Raw genomic sequence first — 24,386 nt, 5'->3', positions numbered from 1 at the left:
ACTCGGTGCCAAAATGTGTTTGAAGAGCTAATGGGAGTCATCAAAGGCTGAAATCCCAAGAATCACTCCGACACTCACGGCTCATTCTGAAGGAGCGAGTGAGCCAGAAGCAGGATAACGATGTGTCCAATTATGTCTAATTGAGGCGGTAGCACTTTGATTCTGGAGTTCAGTCCCTCTGGAGGCGATGTTGTCGGAATGCCAAGTCACTCCCAAGTCAGTGCCTGAGAGATGCAATTTTCTCTACCTGCAAGTTTAGTCCCTCCACCCGGTTTCTTGAATGTTCTCATACGAACTGCATTACGTGTCTATCTTTTACACTCCCTGTGTTGTGAATGCTTATCTTCTTCCTCCCACTAGACCCTGAAGAGAAAAACAATATATTAACAATCAAAATGTAAAGAGTTTGTTGATATGTGAACACTTTGATTTCAGGTTCATTCTTTAAGCAAGTCATGTAGAGTTAATGAAATCATAGTATTCAACTAATTCATGTGTATATTGACCCTACTAATCATGGTATCTATACCTAATTGCAGAAAAGCAATAAAGCATAAATCAATTATATAGCAGCTTATTATAGCAAGTTAATTACATAGTATGTTCTGAGCAGATGGGCAAAGATTAAGCAAATGATGTGTTATGATAAATAATTATATTTAATGAACATTTCACATTCAACGGCCAACAAGCAGGTTGGCCCTTGGCTTTCTACTGCTGAAATTCAGTGTTGGGAGAAAGTGGACAGATTGAAAGATGGACCCTCACGCACACACACACACACACACACACACACTCCCACAGTTACAGCCTGGAAACAGGCTGCCATAACAATACAGAGACTCACGTCCCATGGGGCTGGGATAAGGACTAACATGCTGCCTGGAGATTGGCTCAGCCTCCCACATCAGCTCATCCATTGCAGGGATCCTCTGCTTTGGATCGATATCTCACACACACGCACACACACACAGATTTTTCCAGTTTTTACCCATCATCCATCTCACATTCCTGACCATGTCTCCCTGTGGGCTGCTCCACGTGATGGAGGGGAAGGCGATCTTTTCACTGATTAATATTCACATTAACCATGTCCACACATAACGTTGCAGCATTTAGCTTCTTCTCACATCACTAAATTCATACTTTTTTGTGGTTGTCACCTCGCATCACAGGGAATTCATACTTTTGCACATGGACATGTAGCAAAATATTACTCTCACCCAACATTGAAATATAGTTTTAATGCAGTGACTGCATGAAACAAGTGCATCGAATGGTCTCCTGCGCCCACCGATGGGTCCTGGCGGAGACAAACTCAAACTCCACATCAAACAAACAAATGCACTTTATTGTCAGCCTGTATCCAGTGGAGTCGCAGTCATGAAAGCAAATAAAAGCTTCAGCAGAGGGTTGAGAAATATTCATAGCCTGCCTGAAGAGGATGAAAGTCGGCGGATGATATAAAGAAACATGTGAATTGCCCTCAGATGTAATAAATCTCTGATGCGTCTCAGATACCAGCGTGAATCTGCCTTGGGCGGAGGGTCGTGGGAAAATGGGGGGAGCTTTATGCGAGGCTGACCAAAGGAAGCTTAAGAAATATACACACACACGCACATCACATCAGTCAGATGAAACCGAAATTGAGGTTTTGGCCCCAATACCGAGCCTGGGTTGTTAGTCTGCTTCAGTGCACTCGTAAGAATGAGGTGGGGGGGGGTTCCTGCCGGCAGCTCTGCCGTGAGTTGATGGGAAATCTGGGGCTTTGGAGTGAGATCTCCTTCCTCCAACCAAAGCCACATCTAGTGTTAAGATTCACCAGGCAAACCAGAGTTCTACAGCGGCAATTTAGAATTTGATTTCCGGCAAGCTTAGTCTCTGTAAGTCTTAACAAGCACCAGAGGACTTGCACCCTGTACCTGGCATCAGCGTTTTTTTAAAGCAGCGCTCTGCTCTTTACCAAAACTTTGGACTCCTTCAGGCTCCTTGGAATACGCGGTACATGGCAGTCATCTAACACTAAATAAAACATATAAAGAGAAGTCACGGAACCTGGAAATAGTTTTGTTGTTGTTGTCCTCGGCAACACTAAACTCATCTGTGCCCCAGGATTTGATGAACGGTCTTGAATCCGTTGAATACTTTAACCCAAAGAGAGGACAAAAGAGCACATTTCATTTTTATTTTCTCCCTCAGCAGATGCGAAGACTGCTTATCGCTTTATTGCCTATTCGGAGCTCTGTACCCGAACGCAGGTTGAATGGCTCCTCGATGCTGAGAAATGAAGAAAAAAAGTGTTTGTGCCCTGACTAGACTTTAATACATTATGTCTACCAAGTGCCTGTTTGGGGTCTCCAGTGGTTAGGTGCTCTGTATCTTCTGCTTTCAGTCAAGTCAGGTCTTGGAGTGAGGTGTAAAAATTCAGCGATGATCTCTCCCTGGGGCGTTTAGCATCAACAAGAACCACAATAGGCCTTTGGAAACAGAACCGTTTTCTTCCTTTAGGCTCTGAAATGCATCAGAAGGTGCTTTAAATTTATTTGTTGTAAAATGTATTTGTAAATGTAAAAAAGTGAAGAGATTGTTATTGTGAAACACTGCAGCACAGCACACAGTGACACAATGAAATGTGTCCTCTGCTTTTAACCATCACCCTTGGTGAGCAGTGGGTGGGGACGGTGCTTTGATCAGTGGCACCTCAGTGGCACCTTGGCGGATCGGTCATCACTGCCCCTTTTAGGCTGTGGGTGGTATTTATGAACAGAGCTTCACACTCTGTGTTTGTGTGTGTGTGTCTATATATTTAAACAGCTTTGGAACCTGGAACATGGACATGTAATGTGTCAAAGAAAATATTTATTTTCCCAATACCGAAATCAGGACGGGCATCTGGTGTAAAAGGTTTGCCGCATCTCTTATGTGGACAACCAGACCATTTGATCCGATGTGGTGACCCCTGTTGGGAGACAAGGAAGACAACGTTGTTGGCTTTTCTGAACAGAGACATCTGACTCAGAACCACTATGACACTGAGAATATAAGACATCTTTACTAAACAGCCATCCCACTATTTTCAGGTTACAGAAAACTTTTGATTTCTGTAGACAGAACCCTTGTGTTCACCCCAATAACATTTTAACATTTAACATTAACATTTTAACATTTTTTGGCAACAGTTTAAACACCCACTTGAGCTTCAGATTGGCTTTCGAGGGAAAAATTCTTTGACCTTAAAATCAACCCTGGCTGCCCTCTCACCCAACAAGTATAAAGGTGAGCAGAAGTCAGGTCCCCTTACTGTAAGAAGCTAATGGCATGAGGCTGTTACGTGTCCAAGTGCATTAATGGGGTTATTATAAAACTTTACAGTTTTCCATGTGTGGCTCAAATGAAGTTGCAAGAAAAGCTCTTTTTGGCAGATTGATGCTCCCCCCTCTTTCAGAAGCACGAAAAAAGCAGGTTTGTGAGCCAATTAGTGAAGCAGAGGTTTCTAGAGGCTATTAGCACTTTAAAAGGGGGCAAGCACCTGGGCTGATGGATTCTGTAAAGAAATTCATATAAAAAATATATAGCAAACTAATAATAATAAGTGCGCCTCTATCGGAAATGACTGCCTTGGTTGTCTCAACAGGCCAAAGATATTTCATCAAGGAGCTGGGAAACATCTATAGGGTGAGGTTTGTTCAAGAATAGTCCAGGCTGAACATCTGCCATCTCAACTCTACCATAACCACTCAGTCCCAGTCACCCAAGTTTCTTCAGGCTGACCAGAACTGGACCAGTGTGTGGGTCACGCAAGACGCCCCAATTTTTTTTTTACCTGAGCTTTGTAATGAAAGTGTTTGGTGCCATCAGTGGTACCATGGGGCAGGGGTGGCCTAGCGCTTAAGGAAGTGGCCCCAAAATCAGAAGGTTGCCGGTTTGAATCCCAATACGCCAATGTGCCTCTGAGGTGCCACTGAGCAAAGCGCCATCCCCACACACTGTTCCCCGGGCGCCTGTCATGGCTGCCCACTGCTCACTAAGGGTGATGGGTTAAAAACAGAGGACACATTTCACTGTGTGCACTGTGCGCTGTGCTGCTGTGTATCACAATGACAATCACTTCACTTTTATCAGTGTCATGATCCGGTCCGCAAGGGGAATTTCACTGTTGTCATGTGTAATGTTCCCTGATCGTTTTCACCTGTGTAAAATGTAGAAAGCTGCCCTGTTCGTTTCTGTTCACCGTCAGGTCTTTGAAGTTATGTTCCATGTTCACCAGTGTCATCGGATGTCTCCCCTGTCCTGTGCTTCACAATTAAACCCCGGTTTCGTGATGTCATGCGATTGCATCCTTCCTTCCTCGTCTTTTCGTCACCTCTCCGTCCTCCTCTCCGTTCACCTGCCTTGTCATGCCAACATGGTTGTGACAATCAGCAACATTTCCATCAAAAGCCATTGAGACACACTCTTTGTGCAGATTTCTCTGCTCTATTTACTTGACGTCCAGAAGATTTTTTTTTTCAGGGGTTATTTGCTATTCCCCCGTGGTTGGTTTCTGTCACTTTCAATCTGTGTCAAATGAGGTACACCATGGTCTTCTACCAAACCCATACAACATAAACTGAACAAAGGTTTGATGGCCAATTAAGCAAAAATAATGAATTCTAATGATACATGGCAACTGTTGAAGCATGGCTGAATTAGACATTAACACCTAAGTGGATAAGATCTGGGGGATTAAGATGTTTTCCACAGTATTTGCAGAGCACCATAGCAGTGTGACATAATTTACCATTCTCCTCTGTGTGTTACATTTTCTTATTCTTCTTATTATGACTGTATCCCTGTCAGATACTGGCCTTTTAGAGAAACTAGGGACATTGGAAAGAGTGTCCACTGGTATTGGTGACCCTTAGTTGTAACAGACAATATAGAAACCTACAGACTAGGATCACATGACACAGGAACAGTTTCATCCCCCTCACTGTCATCCAACTGGCTCAATGCACTTGATATGCACTTGTATATATTTCTTTGTATTTTACTGTATATAGGATATTTGACTCTACATAGTACTGTTGTTTTATACTATTGTGCTTGAGGGACCATCAAATTCCATGTTTGCTCACTTACTTGGCCAATAAACCCGATTCTGATTCTGATCCTGATTCTCATGTAGAAAATGTATACCTGGCTGTAATCTTCAATCTGGTCATTTCATTTTGTTTAATTTCTTCATTCTGGGTTTTGTGTGGCTGCCCATGGAGGCTGTGGTGTGGATGAAACATCAAAAGCAAAAGGACCTACAATGAGAAAGGGGATGTAGTTATTTGAGAAGGGAAATTGGAGAGGGATTGGAGAAACAGATGATGAGGGGGCGTGGCTTCATTCAGTACTCTGGTCATGCTGATCTGGAACAGGTGTCAGAAGGGGCTGGCAGTGCTGCTGTTACGCAATAATTCCCGCAGGCATATTTCTGTGGATACTTAGTAAGCACTTTCCCCTCCAAATCACACAACGAGGCAGAACTGTACTAAATCACTTCTTCTTTACCTAGTGCAAGGAAGCAATTTTCTCTTGTTTTGGGAATACATCTTTCACTTCTGGTTCCGTATTGTCACAGAGATTAGAAATGTAAAAATGAACAAAGCACATGGCTTTAAATTTAAGATTGTGTGCCTCTCTCTGTGAAATATAAGGTGCTTCATAAATTCCTACTCCTGGCACAGATGTAAGTGTTGGTTTTTAATGGAATAAGGAGACCCCTCTTAATGCAACCCTGTGATATAGAAAGATTGTCAGGGCCTTTTCACTTAAAAGGATTTGTTCACTTTACTGGGTGCACTGCTGGGTGCACGCTTGCTTCAGATGAAGATGGTGTGCTGGTTCTTGTGGAAGGGTGGGGCAATGTGGGCCTTCTTTGTTGTTTTTTATTGTTAATGGTTGGTTTTCTCTTTAATTACTCATATTATCACTCAGTCACTCCATCACCACCTATTCCTGCCTGAGCCCATCCCAGGACACTGAGCACAGGGCGAGGACTCAGCCAGGGGCGGGGCAGCAGTCCTCCACAAGACACACACACACACACACACACACAAAGCTGGAGCCAGAGTTACATACTTACATGAAGTGCACAGGAGACACAGGCAGTGCAAGGCAAGCAGAATAACAGAAAAACAATACAGACAGTGCTAAAAACGCTACTAATGTGATATTATAGTAAATAATTACGTATAATAAACTGTTACATAGTTGTGACCTAACAAAGACATTTTATATATAAAAATCAGTGTTTGTGTGTTCGTGTGTGTATGTGGGCTTGTTCACAGCAGGAGGTGTCACGATGGCTGGACATGGCGAGGAAGGAGGACGGATACGCAAGACATAAAGAGACGGGGGTTCATTACATGGAGCACACAATGGGAAACATCACCAAACAACGGCCTGAGCGAGAACAGTCACAAACAGGACAGCTTTACACAGGCAGGCACAGGTCACAAAACTCCCGGAGTAGCCCCTTCTGGACTGGATCCTGACAGGTGGGCCAGATGTGGCATCTTGTTAAAAGTTTAATTATTACCTTCCCTGGTACATTGCTGTATCTGTCTCTCAGTTTACGCAGCATGAATATTCTCAGTGATATTATTGGAACAAAAAGTAGAGTAGCTATAGCAACTGATTCAGATAAAGGGGGTGTGCTGGTTCCTGTTTGGTTTTCTCTTTAATTACTCATCTTATCACTCAGTAACTCACTACCCATCACTATCCATCAGGGTCACAGCTGCCTGAGCCCATCCCAGGACACTGGGCACAGTGCGAGGACTCAGCCAGGAGCAGGGCGGCAGTCCTCAACAAGACACACACAGTAATGCTTTCCATTTATCTTAGTACCAGCATTTTTGTGTTGCGTTGTGACGTAATAATGTAGTATTATTGTAAATAGTTAAGTATTATAAACTTTTACATAGTTGTGACACTAGGCCCTAAGATATTTTTAAAAATCTGTGTTTGTGTGTGTATGTGGGTGTATGAAGGCTTGTTCACATCAGGAGGGCCAGATGTGGCAACTTGTTAAGAGCTAAATTATTACCTTCTCTGATACATTGCTGTATCGGTCTCTCATTTTAAGCAGCATGAATATTCTCAGGGATATTATTGGAACAAAAAAGTACAGTAGCTATAGCAACTGATTCATTAGAAATTGCTTATGTTGGATTTTTTTTTTCTGTTTATTGTGGGATGAGCATAATTTACTGAGATATGTGGTTCATATATGGCAATATATGGCTTCAAAGGTTCATTAAAACATGTTGATAGTGGTATGTTCTTTGATGAAAATGCTCCTTTTAACCATATGTCTGTACATACCAACTTTAACGAAATGTTCTGGCCCTGAACTTGTGGAAGTTTCTCCAATATACTTCATCAAATGTATGCCTTTAAGACTGATATTTTCAGTTCAATTTAAAATCATTAAAGTTAATCAAAATCGGTAATAAAAAATGTACGCATTCAAATCAATTTAGTTATAATCTATATGAACTATTTGTTCATATTTATATCTGTGTGTATGTATATCTATATCTATCTATGTTACAATAAAGCAGGCACATTCTCTTTGTCCGCTGCAAATTATTCAAATTTTAATCCATGGTGATTCATTCATTAAAAACAGCCATTGTATGCAAACAGTCACCAACAACCGATAAATTAAGAGCCAGAGAAAATGAAGCACACAGCAAACCATCTGGCACAAACATCTTTCAGCTTTGCCCACAATACCAAAGCACAATAGACCACTCACAGCAATACAGCATAACTAATGCGCTTTTATTAAAAAAAAAAAAAGTTCAAGTTTTTTTCTATCCCCAGTGGAGTCGACTCTTCTTCTGGCATTTTACTCATGTGCCCCTTGGAACCTGAGCTCCAGCCTGTCATCCAGACCACGGGGTTGGTTGTCTGTGGCAGAGATGTATTTCTGTCCCACTGGAGCAAGTCTCCCCTCCTGAAATACCAGCCTGTCCTCTTTCTCCTGCTGCGCTCCGTTCTGTTACTGTGGAGAGCCGACGTTCCGTGCCACTGTTCACTCAACCTGTACGCAATATAATGTCTCGATGATAGGAACAGTTGCACTTCACAATGACAACACAGTAAATAACCAACGTTCATTACCATGGCAACTCGGCCTGCTGAGATGTGCACAGAAAGTTCCAGTTTCATGACAAATTACTACATTACATTCTGTTAAATGCCAAATAATTGGTGGATTTGGATTTTTTTTTTTTTTTCAAATTTTACAAAAAACAAAGTAGTTCGCTTCTGAGAGACCGTGTACAAATAAAATAGTAACGTGTGAACCAAAAATGATCAAATTTTGATGATGATCAAATTTTTTATTTTTATGACACTTTTACATTTTGAATGACTTCCATCTTGCCGTCAAGATGGCAGTCGGAATTCCAGTCTCACAGTCTCTATGTTTTTGTGTGTCTCCTGTTTCTAGAGAAGAGTCATCACGCCTACGAACTTGTTCACCACATGGGGTCCTGTGTCACGTGTGTTCACACTCGCTGACCTCCGGCAAGGTGGTCAGGTCCTGGATCACCACCTGCGGTGGCATGGGCATGTTCACTGGTAGCGTCACACTTGGAGTGTGTGGCACAGAGTTCTTCTGCAGTTCCACAGTGAGCGTTGGCGCCTCCTGCATGTGCCTGCGGTACTGCACAAAACTGCAGGTCTTGAGCGCGATGGCGATCACGTTCTTGCCCACCAGGACGCTGGACACCCTTGAGTCCAGGTAAAGCAGCATGTTCCCCCCGCGGATGAACAGAGTGACCACATTAATGGTGGCGAGGCTGAGAATGGGGTAGAGCATCATCTTGTGTGGGACGATGTTGACCCCCTGCATGCTGATCTCGCTCAAGGAGACGCATGGCAACACCAGCAGGAGGATGTAGCAGTAGAAGAAGGTCAAACCTTCCACCCAGAGTGGTAGGCCCCTCCTTTGGGGCTCCCATAGGTTGGCCTGGACATCCACAACGTCCAGCAGGTCCACCACCACCCAAAACAGGCGGCTGCGGATCTCCTCTCGCTTCTTCAGCGGCCGGACGTACTCCATGTGGTCAATGGCCGCTAGCGTGATATATAGAACAGGCACACAGATGGACAGCAGCAGGGTGAGGGCCTTTCGGGCCAGGGCATCGCCCTCCACGCCTTCGCTGCTCCTGGCCTTGAAGCTCTGGTAGACGAAGTAGACTTTGATCTCCAGAACGAAGATGTAGAAGAACCAGAGGATCATGGCATAGCCTCGCTTCGCGGTCCGCACCTCGGCGCCGACCCACACTGCCACGTAGCGCAGCACGATGAGGAAACACACGTCCCCAACCAGCACCATGATGCAGACCCCCACCTTGCGGGGTCCCTGGTTCTGTTCCACCAGGTAAGCATCGATTAGGGCCATGCTGCTGATGACCAGAGCCGTGGACAGACAGACGTGGGGCTTGTTCACCGATGGAGGGGGAACCATGTTGAGCCAGCAGGCCAGAAGGAAAGAGTCTGAACAACCTTGCGCAGTTAATGACTTTTCATTTTCATCGTTTCGTTTGTCTTTTTCGAGGGGTATCAGAAGAAAGTCCGGATTTTTGCATGAAGAAGTTCAAGTCCAGTGCAGAAAGGCGCGGTGGTACAAAACGATGTGAACTCTCTGCACCGTCTCAGGCCCGTCTTTCATCCCTTTGCATAAGCTCGCCTTATTTACCCACCCAGGCCACGGCTTCCCTTCTGTGCAACGCAACAGCAATTGCATCAGTCCAACGCGGACTCTTCAATATTTAAAGGGCTCCTGGGTAAGCGCCGACGCTGAGCGCGGCATGCTGGAAGGGAACCCGCGCCGTACTTACTGCGCCCTCGTGCCGCACAGTCCATCATGGCGATTAGCCGCGAGACGCTCCCCACAAATTGGCCAGCCCCAGCAGTGCTCCCCCAGAGGCGCCCTGCCATCAATTAACAAAAAGCGCCGCGTTAGTGTCCGCGCCGCGGGACCAGCAAGGGAGCAGCCTGGCGGAGGGACTTCGGGAAAGAGGAGCTCCACGCCTTCGGTGTCATCTCTGTTGCTGATCCATGGCAGCAAAGTGAAAAAGAAGAAATAAAGGAACTTTTGTGGAGCTCTGTGAAGTTTTGTTGGTTCTGTTCCCCAGGAGGTGGCCTCTTGATCTGTGAGGAATCACGCTTGGCCGGCTTTGAAGGGCTTCGTTCTTGTCCTGGATTGCTGGAGGATGTGTCGGCTCCGTATCTCCCTCAGCGAGCTCCCTCTTGCCTCACTTCTCCAACGGGTCGGCGGCGTCTACCGCGCCATAATTCCCTCCACCCATACAAGCACACTCCGGTGAAAGCAGAGACAGAAGGGAGAGCAGGAAGAGAAATCTCCGACAGCATGCGAGCGAGAGTCAGTTTGCCTCTGGCTTTTCAGCTGGGTTCCCTCCCTCCTCCTGTTCTTCCCTCGTTTCTCGAGCCCTCCCTCCATTATCTCCCCTCCTCTGGTGTGTGCTCGGGCGTTGGATCTGGATGAGGCATGCTTAGCAACCTACAGCTGCGGCGATGGACATTGTCGGTATATATATATAGATATATAGATATATATAGATATAGATTGATAGATAGTGAGAGAGAGAGAGCAGGGAACACCGGGGGGAAAGGAACTTGCGTTAAAAAAAAAAAAAGAGAAGAAATAAGTACAATGTGAGCGCAAGAGTGATGAAACAGAAAGCGATGCTGGTAGAGGACAACCCCTGTGACCCCGCACCGCCCAGAGATGGAGGGAAGTCCACTTTTAATCATGAAGGATTACGGGGCTCCCGGGCGCAGCTTTTTGGCTGGTGCCCTGGCGAGGGCGGCAAACATGCGCCAGAGCCGCGGGATGAAAGCCCCTCGGGGAGCAGTGAATCATGGGCAGCCGAGATTTTGTTTTCGGGAGGTAGGGCAGCGCTGGTGAAAAGGACGGATAACGGAACCGCAGAGAAAGGCAGACCCCGGAGGAGAGCCAACGGGGATTAAGAGAACTGAGAATAGAAAACGGAACGAGACCACATTTCCCCGAACATCCCTCTCTTAACTTCTCCCTCGCAACCAAGCTGCTGCGAGGGCCTGAATCCCCGCACGTGGCCGCTTCCCCCACTTGCCGGACATTATGAAGCTCATCACTTATGCATGACCCCTGCGGAATTAAGCAGGGCCACCGTCGCACATTAATACTTAACGAAGGGCGTTAGAGGCACGCCACACGCCGTGACCCAGGTCTGCACCACTTGCTCCTTACATAATTACATGTGTTTGATCACTTGGCCCGGCTGCTTTGTAGAGGCGCTTGGCATCGGTCGCCGGGCACAAACACACAGTGCTTTTGGAGGGCGGCTTTGTGGCGCATTGCCGCCCATTCTGGATGCCTACGCTGACCAGATGTGGGGAGATGTGTGTGGCACTGCCGTTGTGCTGAATCGCACAGCACACAAGGGACAATATGTGTCTCACTCTACTTGGTGGCAGAACATTTGGCACTTTCATCTTTCTCTTCCTATCGGGTTTTCTTTCATTTTCAAACCCCATAATGCACCATACTGCAGATTATGGCCATAATGCCAGACTATAAATTAATTTAGAACCTGGCACCGAGTCAGACTGTGCTGTTTAGAAGAGCTGGCACAGTCAGACCAGATTTGAGGAAGAAGCTGACCAATAGAAAGTTTTAATGAAGGTGTGCAAAAGACTGAAAAGATTACGGAAATGCCACTTTGGTTCAAATTCAATAACCCCTTAAAATGCACAGATCAAGTAATTACCCCCCCCCCCCCTTAATTTAACAGTGTATCACCATAGTAACAGAAAAATCATCTGAATGATAATTTGATTGCACTGCTTTTAATTGTGGCAGCTAATTCCATTAAAATAATGAAAAGAGAACCACAAGTGTGAACTGCATGGTGCTCAAATCGTTTTATGTCAAATGTGCAATAAACGATGATGCCTGGATAACCGTCCTGCTTAATTCAGTGACAGGATTACAAATAGACCTCCACAAAAATCAACATATTGCTAAATCGGGGGAATTATGTCTGAAAAGCAGGGGAACCATATATCTGCAATGGTTTTGCTATTTTTTTTATATAACCAACAATATCCAGTCAATTCTGTCAGCTTTCCTGCAATGTTGTCTGGAATCATAGCTAGTGGAGACCACAAGGGGGCAATATAAACTCTACGTCCAGTCACTTTGATCGCAATGTGACAGTCTCTCCACACGATGTTATGATTGTAACAATTAATGCAAATTCGGCCAATCAGCGAAAATGATTTGAATTTTGCACTTTTGTCAAATCTTTTGTCGCAGTACTTCCTACATTTTGCATTACTCAAATGTAATCAGTTTTACTTCCATGTTACTGAAAATGCAGACACGTGCGTCAGGAATGCTGTTTATTTAGCCTAAAGAATTTCCGCCAAGAATCTACGCAACTGTTTCCAAGGGTCCGTTTCCTTATAATGGTGGCTGAAGCTAGACCGATATTCACTGGGCTTGCCGAGTGGTCGTAATGTCGGCGTGGAAGGGATCACACGAAACGAATGCCATCCAAATCTAGCTCCAACATCTGAACTCAGATTTGATGTCGGCGCCGGCAACTCATCACCAAAAAAAAAAAACACTCTCCGCTTCTCAGGAAATATTTATACTAGACACTTTATACTAGACACGTGTGATAGTAGCCTAGTGGGTAACACACTCGCCTATGAACCAGAAGACCCCGGTTCAAATCGCACTTACTACCATTGTGTCCCTGAGCAAGACACTTAACCCTGAGTGTCTCCGGTGGGGACTGTCCCTGTAACTACTGATTGTAAGTCACTCTGGATAAGGGCGTATGATAAATGCTGTAAATGTAAATGTACTAGACGACAACGGCATGGCAATTGGCTGATTGGCTGATTTAGGGGCAGTGGTGTCCTAGCGGTTAAGAAAGCGGCCCTGTAATCAGAAGGTTGCCAGTTCGAATCCCGATACGCCAAGGTGCCACTGAGGTACCACTGAGCAAAGCACCGTCCCCACACACTGCTCCCCGGCCATCTGTCATGGCTGCCCAAAGCTCACTCAGGGTGATGGGTTAAATGCAGAGGACAAATTTCACTGTGTGCACCGTGTGCTGTGCTGCTGTGTATCACAATGACAATCACTTCACTTTCACTTCACTGATGCCAACATTACTCTAGCACTTCCCGTTACACTGTTTTGTTCCGCATGCAATGTTTTGGTACCAGGAAAAGAACGGGAAACTAGAATTTTATTTATAGACCGGGCAATTATTGTGGAGAAAAGGGACACTTCCAGATGGAAGTATTAACGGCAGCAGTACACACACAACAAAACTCCACAAAATACCAGCGCTAGCATGCATGTTACACATGACGCAGGCTAAAGCTAATCAGCTGTAACATTTCTTCAATGTAGGAATTGCACTTTCAATCACTTCTGGACTCTCTATCCCCCTAGAACTTTGCACAGATTTTCACTTTACACATTTGCACACCTTCACCCTACCTGTTACATATATTTTATGTTTAAAAACATAAATTTGTAATATTTGGTCATGTTTGCAATATTTGCATATTGGTTAACTTGAATACTTGCAATATTTGCAGTATTGAGGTCTATAGCAGCCGCAAAAGGATTTTGCTGCATATCACACCATGTATGACTGCGAATGTGACATAAAACTTGAATTTGAAATGACTAAGATATTATTTTATTTCAGTAGTGGGAGATTTCTACAGTACAGCTGCAAAGGGTATCCAATGTTACCAGGGTAACATGTGAGTAAGTTATATCTGTATTCATGATGGTGTTCTTCAGCAGTGTTCTTTAAAAACCTTTCTGTTCTCTCACCAGATGTCTGGTGGCAACAATTATTTCATTATACTATCTGAAATTAAGCAAAAGTGTTCAGCCTTTGTAGCACGTCGGCTCCGGTGTGTGGTGATGTGGTAAAAATGGACTGTTGCCGAGGATGTACTTAGGCAGGTGGCCTTTAGGAAGACAAATACCAAACCCAGGAACACAGCGAATGGTTAAATCTGCCCTGTGGCGTGTGATCAGTAACAAATGCAATTGCCCTTGTTTCCGAGCCCTTTCCTCATGCGTGCGCATTCACTGTGAGCCACAGACAGCCATGCAACATTTTTATAAACTCACTGCTGTGTTCTGGATCAACAGATATGGAAGATCTTCCTCGATTTTCAGCCTCAGGTCTGTGCTGTCAGGAACGTCAAACGTTAACCCCTCTCTCCTCCAGCCCTCCAACCAGCAGTGTCAGGGGAGCAAACATCATTTCTTTGACTCTGGCGCCTTAATTCCATCCACAACTACTGTCTTCAATTAGAAAGACACCTAAAAATAAGTTTTTCCCCATCTGAGGCTCAGCAGCGCTACAAAAAGCAGTTCCGTTTTCTGAAGTCATGTAATGCAAAGTAGCGCTTTCTCAGCACAATCCTGGCAGGAAGAGACATAACAACTTGTGACCTACTTATGTGTTTACTGCGAGGCGGAACGGCTGTGTTAGCTGGGTGCCTGTGGATTCTGAATGTGTTAGAGAGAGGCGTTTAGTTCTGGTGCAGGGCTTCACGTGTCCAGACTGTCATTTTCGGGAGCGGAGCGAGAGCGGGGAGCTCTCTGTAGGAATGTATGCTTTGCATATTGTCATATCGGCCATGCCATTGGATAGACATGAGCGTTTCACCCCACTGTGAGGAGCCCGGCCTTACAGCTCTATGTTATAAAAAATGATTGCTTGAAAAGTGGCTGCATGTATGAAAAGGGGATTTTGAAACAAATTCATAACATTATTTTAGAATTAATCATTAAGACATAAGTCATTTTCACTCATTTTTCACATGTATTAAAAAACTGATAATGTGCATGTTGGTCCTGTTAGTGGGCGTGGTCCCAAGATGAACCAGAGACCATGTTTGTGATGTGCGTTCGCATACCCTCTGTACAAGGTGCATTAGGAATGTATTAGGAGAAAGTCTGGAGATTGTCCAGAATGAGGAAGTAGGGAGAGCGCGGACCTTGTTTCTTATGTCATCACACTTTAAGCACCTCCTCTAAATGATGCAGAGAACTTTATTGAATATCTTTCTGCACAATTAAGTGATATGCATGAAAGGTGGGGGAATCTAAAAGATTTATTCAAAAGATGTTAATGTGCATGATAATGAATTTGGTAGTTGAAATAAATACTGTTATCATCATTAAAAGTGAGAACATGTACAACATGTACATACCAGCCTGTCCTGGCATAAGAACCTGCCCTTCGCATGAAGTCTACATTTGAAGATTAAGGTTAAGGTTACTAGTTCATGAAGTGCTAAAATATAATTGTATGGTATGTACATACCTTATCATATGAAATTTGTACATATAGATTTTTAACTTGTAATTTCCTTTCATAACCATATGAGTATGCACTGTGGCCAGTTTGGAATATAGCTTTTTCACTCTGGCCTATTTCTTACTCCCCTATGGCACTTTGGCTCCTGGTGCCTCTCTGGCTCTGGATGCACCGGCTTACAGCACCAAGCGCCAGCCCAGTTTCAGCCAGTGGGAACCCATAACCTCCCAGCAGAGAGCATGGCATGCTGGGTAACTGCTTAAGTTATGGAGCAGTGCGGTTAAAGACCGGACCATATGCTGCTTGTTTGGTGCAGAATGTGATACTGAGTCAGCTTCTGTGATTAAGGGTGTGTGTGTGTGTGTGTGTGTGTGTGCGACTGTTCCAGTCCTAGAGGATTAACACATCACCCTCACATGTCTAAATTCATCGCCTGTAGTCCAGCAACTGAATGGCAGCTATGAAACCACGTGTGGAGAGTAAAATAGCTTTTTAAATATCACCTTCCGACTTCAGACACCATCTGCTTCTTCTTTCAGGCTGAAAATGCGTTGACAGTGGAACGCTGCTACATAGTTATACGCTTGTAAGTTATGATGATGGCTGGTTTTAGTGTGTTTGTCAGGCAGACAAGCCTTGCGCAGTTTGCACACCACAACAATTAACATGGTTTCGGTTCCGCCTGCAGCCGCAGCGTGCGTTGCGTAGCGTTGAATTACTCTACACCTGTTTTATCCAGTCAGCGGTGAGCCGGAAGCAAACAACATCTGTGTGTGGTCAGATTGGTGCCTCCAGGCATTATCATCCAACGACAACACGGCAAAAGTAAAGACGAAAAATGGATTTATCTTCACGTTGTTGCACATAGGCAACAGTAAATAAAATCTGCGTCCAGTGATGCATTAATCTGCCATTAAATCTGCGATGGATTTGTAGTCATTACTTACCTAATGGTGGGTAGTCTGAAGGGGCACCGGGATCTGCAGCCAATTTATCTCTCCTCAATGAAGTATGGCACTTCATTTCAGAATTTGCTCAATAAAGCACATTAAAAAACTTTATTGTTACAATGGGTTACAACTGTTGTTTTACCAAACTTGCCTCCTAGCCCTGACTCCCATATAAATTTAATGAGTTAAATGAAAGGTTTAATTTTTAGATCATTTTCACTGCCCTTTGTGGCATGGTTCTGATCAGAGTCCATCCTATCTCTCAGGTACTACGGTCCTATAATTATATGCCTCAACATGTTCCACACTCTTGGTTGAAGTCTTGACCCATCCTTTGGAACAATCTTTTTATCTTTTTTGAATTGTGAGTCCCGTTGCTTGTGGAAGAAAGTACAAAACTTTTCAATCAAATCTATTTATGCAATTTTCACAATTGCAAACTCGCCAATCAGTCCAGTTAATTGAGAGTTAAGATGTGTTATTCACAGACATTTCCCAACAGTCCAGTCATGTGTCTTTCTGTTCAGAGTTTAAAGTTTCTTTTATTGTGCTCCCCTGATTAGCTTGCTTGTTTCAGTTTTTATAATTATTAGTGTTAATATACAGTACAGGCAAAAAGTTTGGACACACCTTCTCATTCAAGTTGTTTTCTTTATTTTCATGACCATTTACATTGGTACATTCTCACTGAAGGCATCAAAACTATGAATGAACACATGTGGAGTTATGTACTTAACAAAAAAAAGGTGAAATAAGTGAAAACATGTTTTATATTCTAGTTTCTTTACTCTGATTACTGCTTTACACACTCTTGGCATTCTCTCGATGAGCTTCAAGAGGTTGTCACCTGAAATGCTTTTCCAACAGTCCAAGGAGTTCCCAGAGGTGTTAAGCACTTGTTGGCCCCTTTGCCTTCACTCTGCAGTCCAGCTCACCCCAAACCATCTCAACTGGGTTCAGGTCCGGTGACTGTGGAGGCCAGGTCTCCACTTTTTGTTAAGTACATAACTCCACATGTTTTGATGCCTTCAGTGAGCATTCAGCATTCAGTGATAAATGCTGTAAATGTAGAATCTACCAATGTAAATGGTCATGAAAATAAAGAAAACACATTGAATGAGAAGGTGTGTCCAAACTTTTGTCCTGTACTGTATGTTTCACCACTGTTATCCTCGGTTCATGTGCATGTTCATGTGGTCCCGTTTATTTTATTAAAAACCACCCATTCCTGACAAGTGACCCATTCCAGACCCATTTCTCCCCGCATGGCAGACACCAACAGGCGTTGACAAGATGCGTAAGTGCATTTGTACAGTAAACAAAATGCAGCTGCGTTAACACATAAAGTATTTCAAATTAATTTCAACAATCTAGGCGTTTTCACAGCCCTGATCTCACTTGTTTGCTCACTGTCATGAATAAGCATATATTACCTGAGAAGCAAAGGTTCTGGTTTGACGATCAAAGGGAACATTAAACCTCGTCAACAGGGGGCGCTATCCTCTGTCAGACGTGGTGTGACAGACTCCTGAGGAGCCAGTCAGCAAACCTGCCGTGCGCTTCATGATTACTTCTGTGTAATTAAATGTAATTATGTAGCAGAAGGTTGAGGGGGTGTGGAGGTGGGGTAGTGCCTCCGTGCTTCAGTTAATGAGCAGAGTTAATTAATCAGGGCGCAAATTACGGAGGCGAAGGCTCCTCGTGAAATGCCACTGTCTCCGCTCTGACCCACAAATGTTTTCCCACTCGCGCGCCTCCCACACGCTGCCAAGTTTTAATGTTTGGCCAACTTTAGGCAAGTCGGCATTAAAAAGTCATGAGGCGATGTTCTAAAATGGCATGCGGCTGCATCGCATTAGCCCAATTAACTCCAGGGTTTTCCTCTGGAGTCGGATGTGGAAGCTCCAGTCTGACCTCAATCGGGCCCAACCCCACGACCCTCCAACGTGTCTCTGCTTTTCTGGTGACCAGTGCCGGTCACCGGTCAGATCGGCATTACATTCATCATTCCGCCCGCGCCTCCAGACTCGTTTATTCTTTCACCCCAGTCCCTCCCGCTCGCTCGCTGCATTCTCAGACTTGAGCCACCATGTGCTCACTCACAAACGTGCCGTCTGGTCCTGCCAGGCCATTTTTGCTGCCCCGACCTGTAGAAAAGAAGAACAGGATTTCAGTTTTGCTGCTTGTTTTTAATTGGCCTGTCAGAGTCGGGCATTCGCCTGCCAAGCCTGTAAACATGGTGGAATAGAAGGATAACAACCATGGGATTCACAATTGTTCACCGTTAAAAAGTCTATTAACATCTCACATGACAAAACGGGGCTCTTTCGTGGCCAAAAATGTGTCACTATTATATTATCCAACATCGCTCTCTCAGACAAATGAGGCACGACTGATACAACTGTGCCCCCAACACACACACACACACACACACACACCACAACTTCAAACAGCTACAGGAGGAAAGTGAAAATTTCCATGCATTTGCATACGTGCTGAAACCGTAAATTGTGGCAGCTGTTGGTTTAAATGGGGGTTATTGGAAAAAAGCCTGTGTGTGTGTGTGTGTGTGTGTGTGTGTGTGTGTGTGTGTGTGTGTGTGTGTTTTCTCACAGACACCTGCAGCAAGACTGAGGGGGAAAATCATCCTCTTTCCAGATGGACCAAACACAGTCTCTGTAAGCTTTTTATTCTATGCTCACTGAACATTCAATCTCCTGTTTCAGCGGTCAGGTCTCAGAGGTTTCACATTCCTCACAAATGTCCCCCAATGTCCTACAAAAATGTTCATGTTAAGGTTTAAAGAGAACGTAGTTCAAGTTGAAGTACAGCATTGAACGTGATGAGGTGAAAGAGTTTTTATTTCTTAGAGAAGAGAAAGAAAAGCTTATCTTGTTACTGTGTGTTGAAAAGTCTTACAGTACTGGGGTAAAAGCTGTTTTAAAATGTGCTGTGCATTATGGCTCCACAATTAATAGAATTTTAATCACAATCATGATTACGTTAAGGGGGCAAACAACTGAGACAACCTTAAATTGTGACAGTGAGACATGCGCTGCTGCATGGAAGAGTCCCTCATTTGGCGTTGAAAAAGTTGACAACCCTGATAGATATAAACACCAGAGACATGTATACATATAGGCTGAATGTGACATACTGTGTGCATATATATATATATATATATATATATATGTGTGTGTGTGTGTGTGTGTGTGTGTGTGTGTGTGTGTGTGTGTGTATATATACATACAGTACACATTATGTCAGCCTCTCAGCATACATCAATATTGCCATTTTCCGTATTTTCCAAGCTTACTCAATCAAGCTTCTCTGATGGTACAAGCAAAAATGCACCACGTATGGGTATAATAACGAGCAAACGGAGAATCAATGCATAACATTTCAAGATTTTATTTTATCATCCTGTACAACGTTATTCCTGTTACAGACAAGATCATCTGTCTTGCCATCCCATAGGAAAGGTGCATCTTCTGTTCTGACACCTCTATATCATTAGTTCTATAGTTCTTGACATAATGTTCTTGACAATGTCGGGACAGTGGTGTCCTAGCCGTTAAGGAAGCGGCCCTGTAATCAGAAGGTTGCCGGTTCGAATCCCGATCCGCCAAGGTGCCACTGAGGTGCTACTGAGCAAAGCGCCGTCCCCACACACTGCTCCCCGGGCACCTGTCATGGCTGCCCACTACTCACTCAGGGTGATGGGTTAAATGCAGAGGACAAATTTCACTGTGTGCACCGTGTGCTGCTGTGTAAGTGACAATCACTTCATTTTATTTTGGAGCGCCCCCATGGGGTGCCCCTGGGGACACGGTCATAAGCCTTCTCCAAATCCATAAAACATGTGGATTGGTTGGGCAAATTTCCATGCCCCCTTCATCATTTGCTCAAACATTGTGTTGGCTAAGCTATAGATAATTATTTTACATTAAAATAATAATGTTTTTTTTTTCAATTTCTTTTGATCTTGTAATAAAGTACCAAATTGATAAAAAAAAAGTTAAGTGATTGTCACATGTGATACACAGCAGCACGGCACACGGTGCACACAGTGAAATTTGTCCTCTGCATTTAACCCATCACCCTGAGTGAGCAGTTGGCAGCCATGACAGGTGCCCGGGGAGCAGTGTGTGGGGACGGTGCTTTGCTCAGTGGCACCTTGGCGGATCGGGATTCGAACCAGCAACCTTCTGATTATGGGGCCGCTTTCTGGCCCAGTATCACAGTATCACAGTCAACTCAGCCATGATGGACGGTAGTGGTAGGGTGGTAGTAGCCTAGTGGGTAACACACTCACCTATGAACCAGAAGACCCAGGTTCAAAACACTTAACCCTGAGTGTTTCCAAGGGGGACTGTCCCTATAACTACTGACTGTAATTCGCTGTGGATAAGGGCATCTGATAAATGCTGTAAATTTAAATACCTGATGCTGTAATCAGAAGGGGGTGGGTTTGAATTTCGATCCCCCAAAGTGCCACTGAGCAAGGTAACGAATATTGCCTTGCACTTTCTGGTATCACACACTGCTCCCCGGGCACGTTTCATGGCTGCCCACTGCTCATTTAAAAGCAGAGAACACATTTCGTTGTGTCACCGTGTGCTGCAGTGTTTCACAATGAAAATCACTGCTGCCCATGTAATTTATCTATTTTGCATACTGAACCACAGTCTGAGCACTAGTCCAAGGGGACAATATGCAATATGTACAAGAAAACTCCAAAACCCAGGCATCAGGCCTCTGCTCTGTGTGATGTATTTAGGGGAGGACCTTGTGTCAAGCAATGTGGGGGCCAAATACCAGGATGTTCTGGCACAGAAGGCCACCCACCCACTGCCAGAAAAATGAAGTTAAATAATTTAACATCTCAAAACGACAATGGGGCAAAGCACATGGGCACCTCAACCATCAAGTTCCTACAGATTAATGACTGACTGACCCGAAGAGGGTGGTGCACAGAATAACTCCACAGGCAGGCTGCAGCAATCAATGCGTAAAGTATTTACCATGCAACCACGCAATAACACGCAATTAAAAATTGATTGATAAAACTACAGCAGTCATTAAGGCAGGGTTCATCGCTGAAATTACTCCACCTGCAGATTGCATTACCAGGAAGGCATCATGCTGAATTAACGTCATCGTTCTGAAATGTCCCCTCTCCTCCCCACGCTGGTTGACACTCGGCTCGCAGATTGATTTTGCATAGTCGCTATATTTAGCGATATGTCACCGTAAAGAGATTAGCGCCGAAACCGCTGCTTTCTGAGCACACTTCTTTCTCGGCGGACACCCCTAGTGTAATTTTTCTTGTGACTAATGTCTCTTGACTGATTCTATAATAATAATAGCGCTCATGATTAATGCAACTTGGCACAAGGAGGATTCATAACGGTTAATCTTTTTGGTATTTTCTGGTTGTTGCTTAAATTGTGCAAAATCAGCCAGAATGGTGTCAAATGCACAGTGTGTGTGTGTGTGTGTGTGTGTGTGTATGTGTGGGGGGTTATCTTGAAAGCGTTGGTCCATGATACTGCATCTAGCACCACAGCTAAATCCATTCAAATGGATCCATTCATGGGTAGAGCTGTTGGCGCATTCGCAGACACCCTGGGAAGCATGGGCGTGGCAGGAGGACTGGGTGCAGCTGGACGTGGGTGCTTGAAGTGATGGGAGAAAGCCTGAACAGAGTTTGAGCAGAAGTGTGAACTTTCCCGAGAAGGGGAGCAGTCCAGTCCCCCCCCAGCCGGGGACTGCCCGGCGAAATATGGGGTTTTGGGCGGGCAGAAATCCATCAGCGAAAAGGGCAACGGATCTCCGGCGGTCAAGGCGGTCAAGGCGGTGGGCCGGCGTTCGTGACAGAGCTATTATTTTAAAGAACAAGTTCTGTTACAGTTTAAAAGAAGAACTTGTCACTTTGGGAACTCGATATAACAAAACGAAGAAAAGACAAAATTCGCCAACAATACTTTTCAGCAAATGTCAAACTAATATCTTAATTTGCAGAATCAAACCGATCACAATTATCGGGATCTTGTAGAGGGTCCACTCATTCCTCTTTCTGCGACCAAACCAACGATGCACATTATCCGCATTTTAATTTATATGGGACAGTAAAGATAATTAACTGCATTCATTGAAACAAAAGTCTAAACAAGGACTGTATGCGATATATATTTTTAGGGTGAATGACCACAGCAAGGCCCCCACGAGCAACGGAAAGCGGACTCGGGAGTAAAAACCACGGAGTGGTGACATGTGAAATCCGGATGCCATGACTGCCTCCATGCGTGAAAGAGCGAGCGACACAGAGTCTGTGAGAGAGTCCCGTAATTGCCCGTCGGCGGTGGAAAACTGCACTTCCTCACGCTCGGGTGGATTACACGGGTGCTCAGGTCATCGGAAAAGCCACCGCACACGGCCTTTTTAAACCGGCGACGAGTGTGCTGACTACTACATTACTTCAGAAAGCCTTTTCCGCTGGCATGGACAACGGCCTGCAGGACAGCGGGGTTCGGCATTGTGTGCTGCTTCAGCAAGACCACACACACACACACGCAAACACACACACACACACAGACACATACACACAGACTATGCTTTGGCTTTTGTTGTTTTTTTGTGATTATCTTGCTACTGGTTGTTTCTACCGCCCCTGATGACCGGGTGGCGTGTGTCTGGCTGCAGATCCTGCTGCCTCTGTGCCACTGCAGGATGCCAGGCTGAGGCCTGCCAACTGGGTGGTCTCGTGCCTCAAGGCCTTATCAGTCCGCAGCGGTGGGCATCCAACCAAGCAAACAAAAAAAAGCTGGAGCAATGGAACCACAATGGCCAGATAATTCACAGGCTGCCCACGCTGTGGCAATGTCCATCTCGTGAACTACGCTAGCATCTGCACTTGTAATGAGGGGGATTATTCCACACGTTCCCTCACGTTTCAGCTCTGGCCATTTGGTGGGGTTGTGAGCCACCCTTCAATACTTACTTTATATATGCAAGCGAGAGAATGAAATCACGACCAAAAACTAGCTGCAAGTCAATAACAACATAGCCGTGTTCATTTAGTGTTATGCAACAAAAAATAGTGTTTTCTCCTCTCACAAGAGCTCAGATCCAGCACATGTCAGCATATATATATCATGATGGCTGGACATGGCGAGGAAGGAGGAAGCATACGTGCGATGTCACGAGACAGGGGTTTATTACATGGAGCACACGACAGGGGAAACATCACCAACAATGATCCGATGGTGAACAGACACAAACAGGGCAGCTTTATACAGGTGAAAACAATCAGGAAACGAAATAACACAGGACCAACATAAAACCCCGGATGTTGAATAGCCCCTTCTGGATCGGATCCTGACAGTTTATATCCATTTGGCATATTTGGTATTTGCTGATACAATATGTAGATGTAAATCTAATATAATTTAAAACCCTGCCTGTGCATTGTAGAATACACACATTTAATCTGCTGTCAGTGTTCCAGTTCTCCCCTTTAAGTGGGGGTTGCATTCACTTACAGTCATAGGATTTCTTGAAAAAAAAAAAGTCTCCTGTGATATGAGAAACTGGGTCATGTCCAGTCCGGATTGTGAAAATTAGGTTCACAAATTCAACACCTTCTGTATTAGGCTCCATTAGGCGTGTGCAGTTGTGTATTGTCCCAATGGAGCACTTAGACAACGAACTTCCAAAGCAACTCCTCCCAAGAGCATAAACAGTGTATCATGTATATCACAGACAGAATTATTAAAATATTAATATTAAAAATAAATGTGTTGCTGTATGGGGAGTGTTGATGCATGCTAAACTGGAAGCCAGAGCTGTTTGCATTTTAAGAAGCAGTCAGTATGATTCTCAGTCCATTTCGTGAACACTGAACATGGTTTAAATTTTTCATAGAAAGCCTTTATTTATTTACAGAGTTATTTTGTCTTTCCCTTTCTTCGACAGGAATACAAGGCATGTGATATTTAAATTGTATAAC

General features: G+C 44.5%; 1 protein-coding gene and 1 long non-coding RNA gene across 2 annotated transcripts; both read right to left on the bottom strand.

Annotated features, from left to right (window-relative positions):
- Window positions 1-4,330: 4,330 nt before the first annotated feature.
- On the bottom strand, window positions 4,331-14,533 carry LOC114786367 (uncharacterized). The gene is made up of 3 exons (XR_003749195.1): window positions 14,228-14,533; window positions 5,179-5,291; window positions 4,331-4,391 (listed from the first exon to the last, which is right to left on the bottom strand). It is a non-coding gene; the product is annotated as an uncharacterized LOC114786367 (long non-coding RNA).
- tmem264 (transmembrane protein 264) lies at window positions 7,619-10,609 on the bottom strand. The gene has a single exon (XM_028973425.1). The coding sequence runs from the start codon at window positions 9,515-9,517 to the stop codon at window positions 8,543-8,545; it is 975 nt and encodes a 324-aa protein (XP_028829258.1). The 5' UTR covers window positions 9,518-10,609; the 3' UTR covers window positions 7,619-8,542.
- Window positions 14,534-24,386: the final 9,853 nt, after the last annotated feature.

The sequence above is a fragment of the Denticeps clupeoides genome, chromosome 3 (assembly GCF_900700375.1).
Source record: "Denticeps clupeoides chromosome 3, fDenClu1.1, whole genome shotgun sequence".
Classification (NCBI taxonomy): domain Eukaryota; kingdom Metazoa; phylum Chordata; class Actinopteri; order Clupeiformes; family Denticipitidae; genus Denticeps; species Denticeps clupeoides.
The sequence above is the reverse complement of the archived record's forward strand: the minus strand, read 5'-3'. Positions and strand labels throughout refer to the sequence as shown.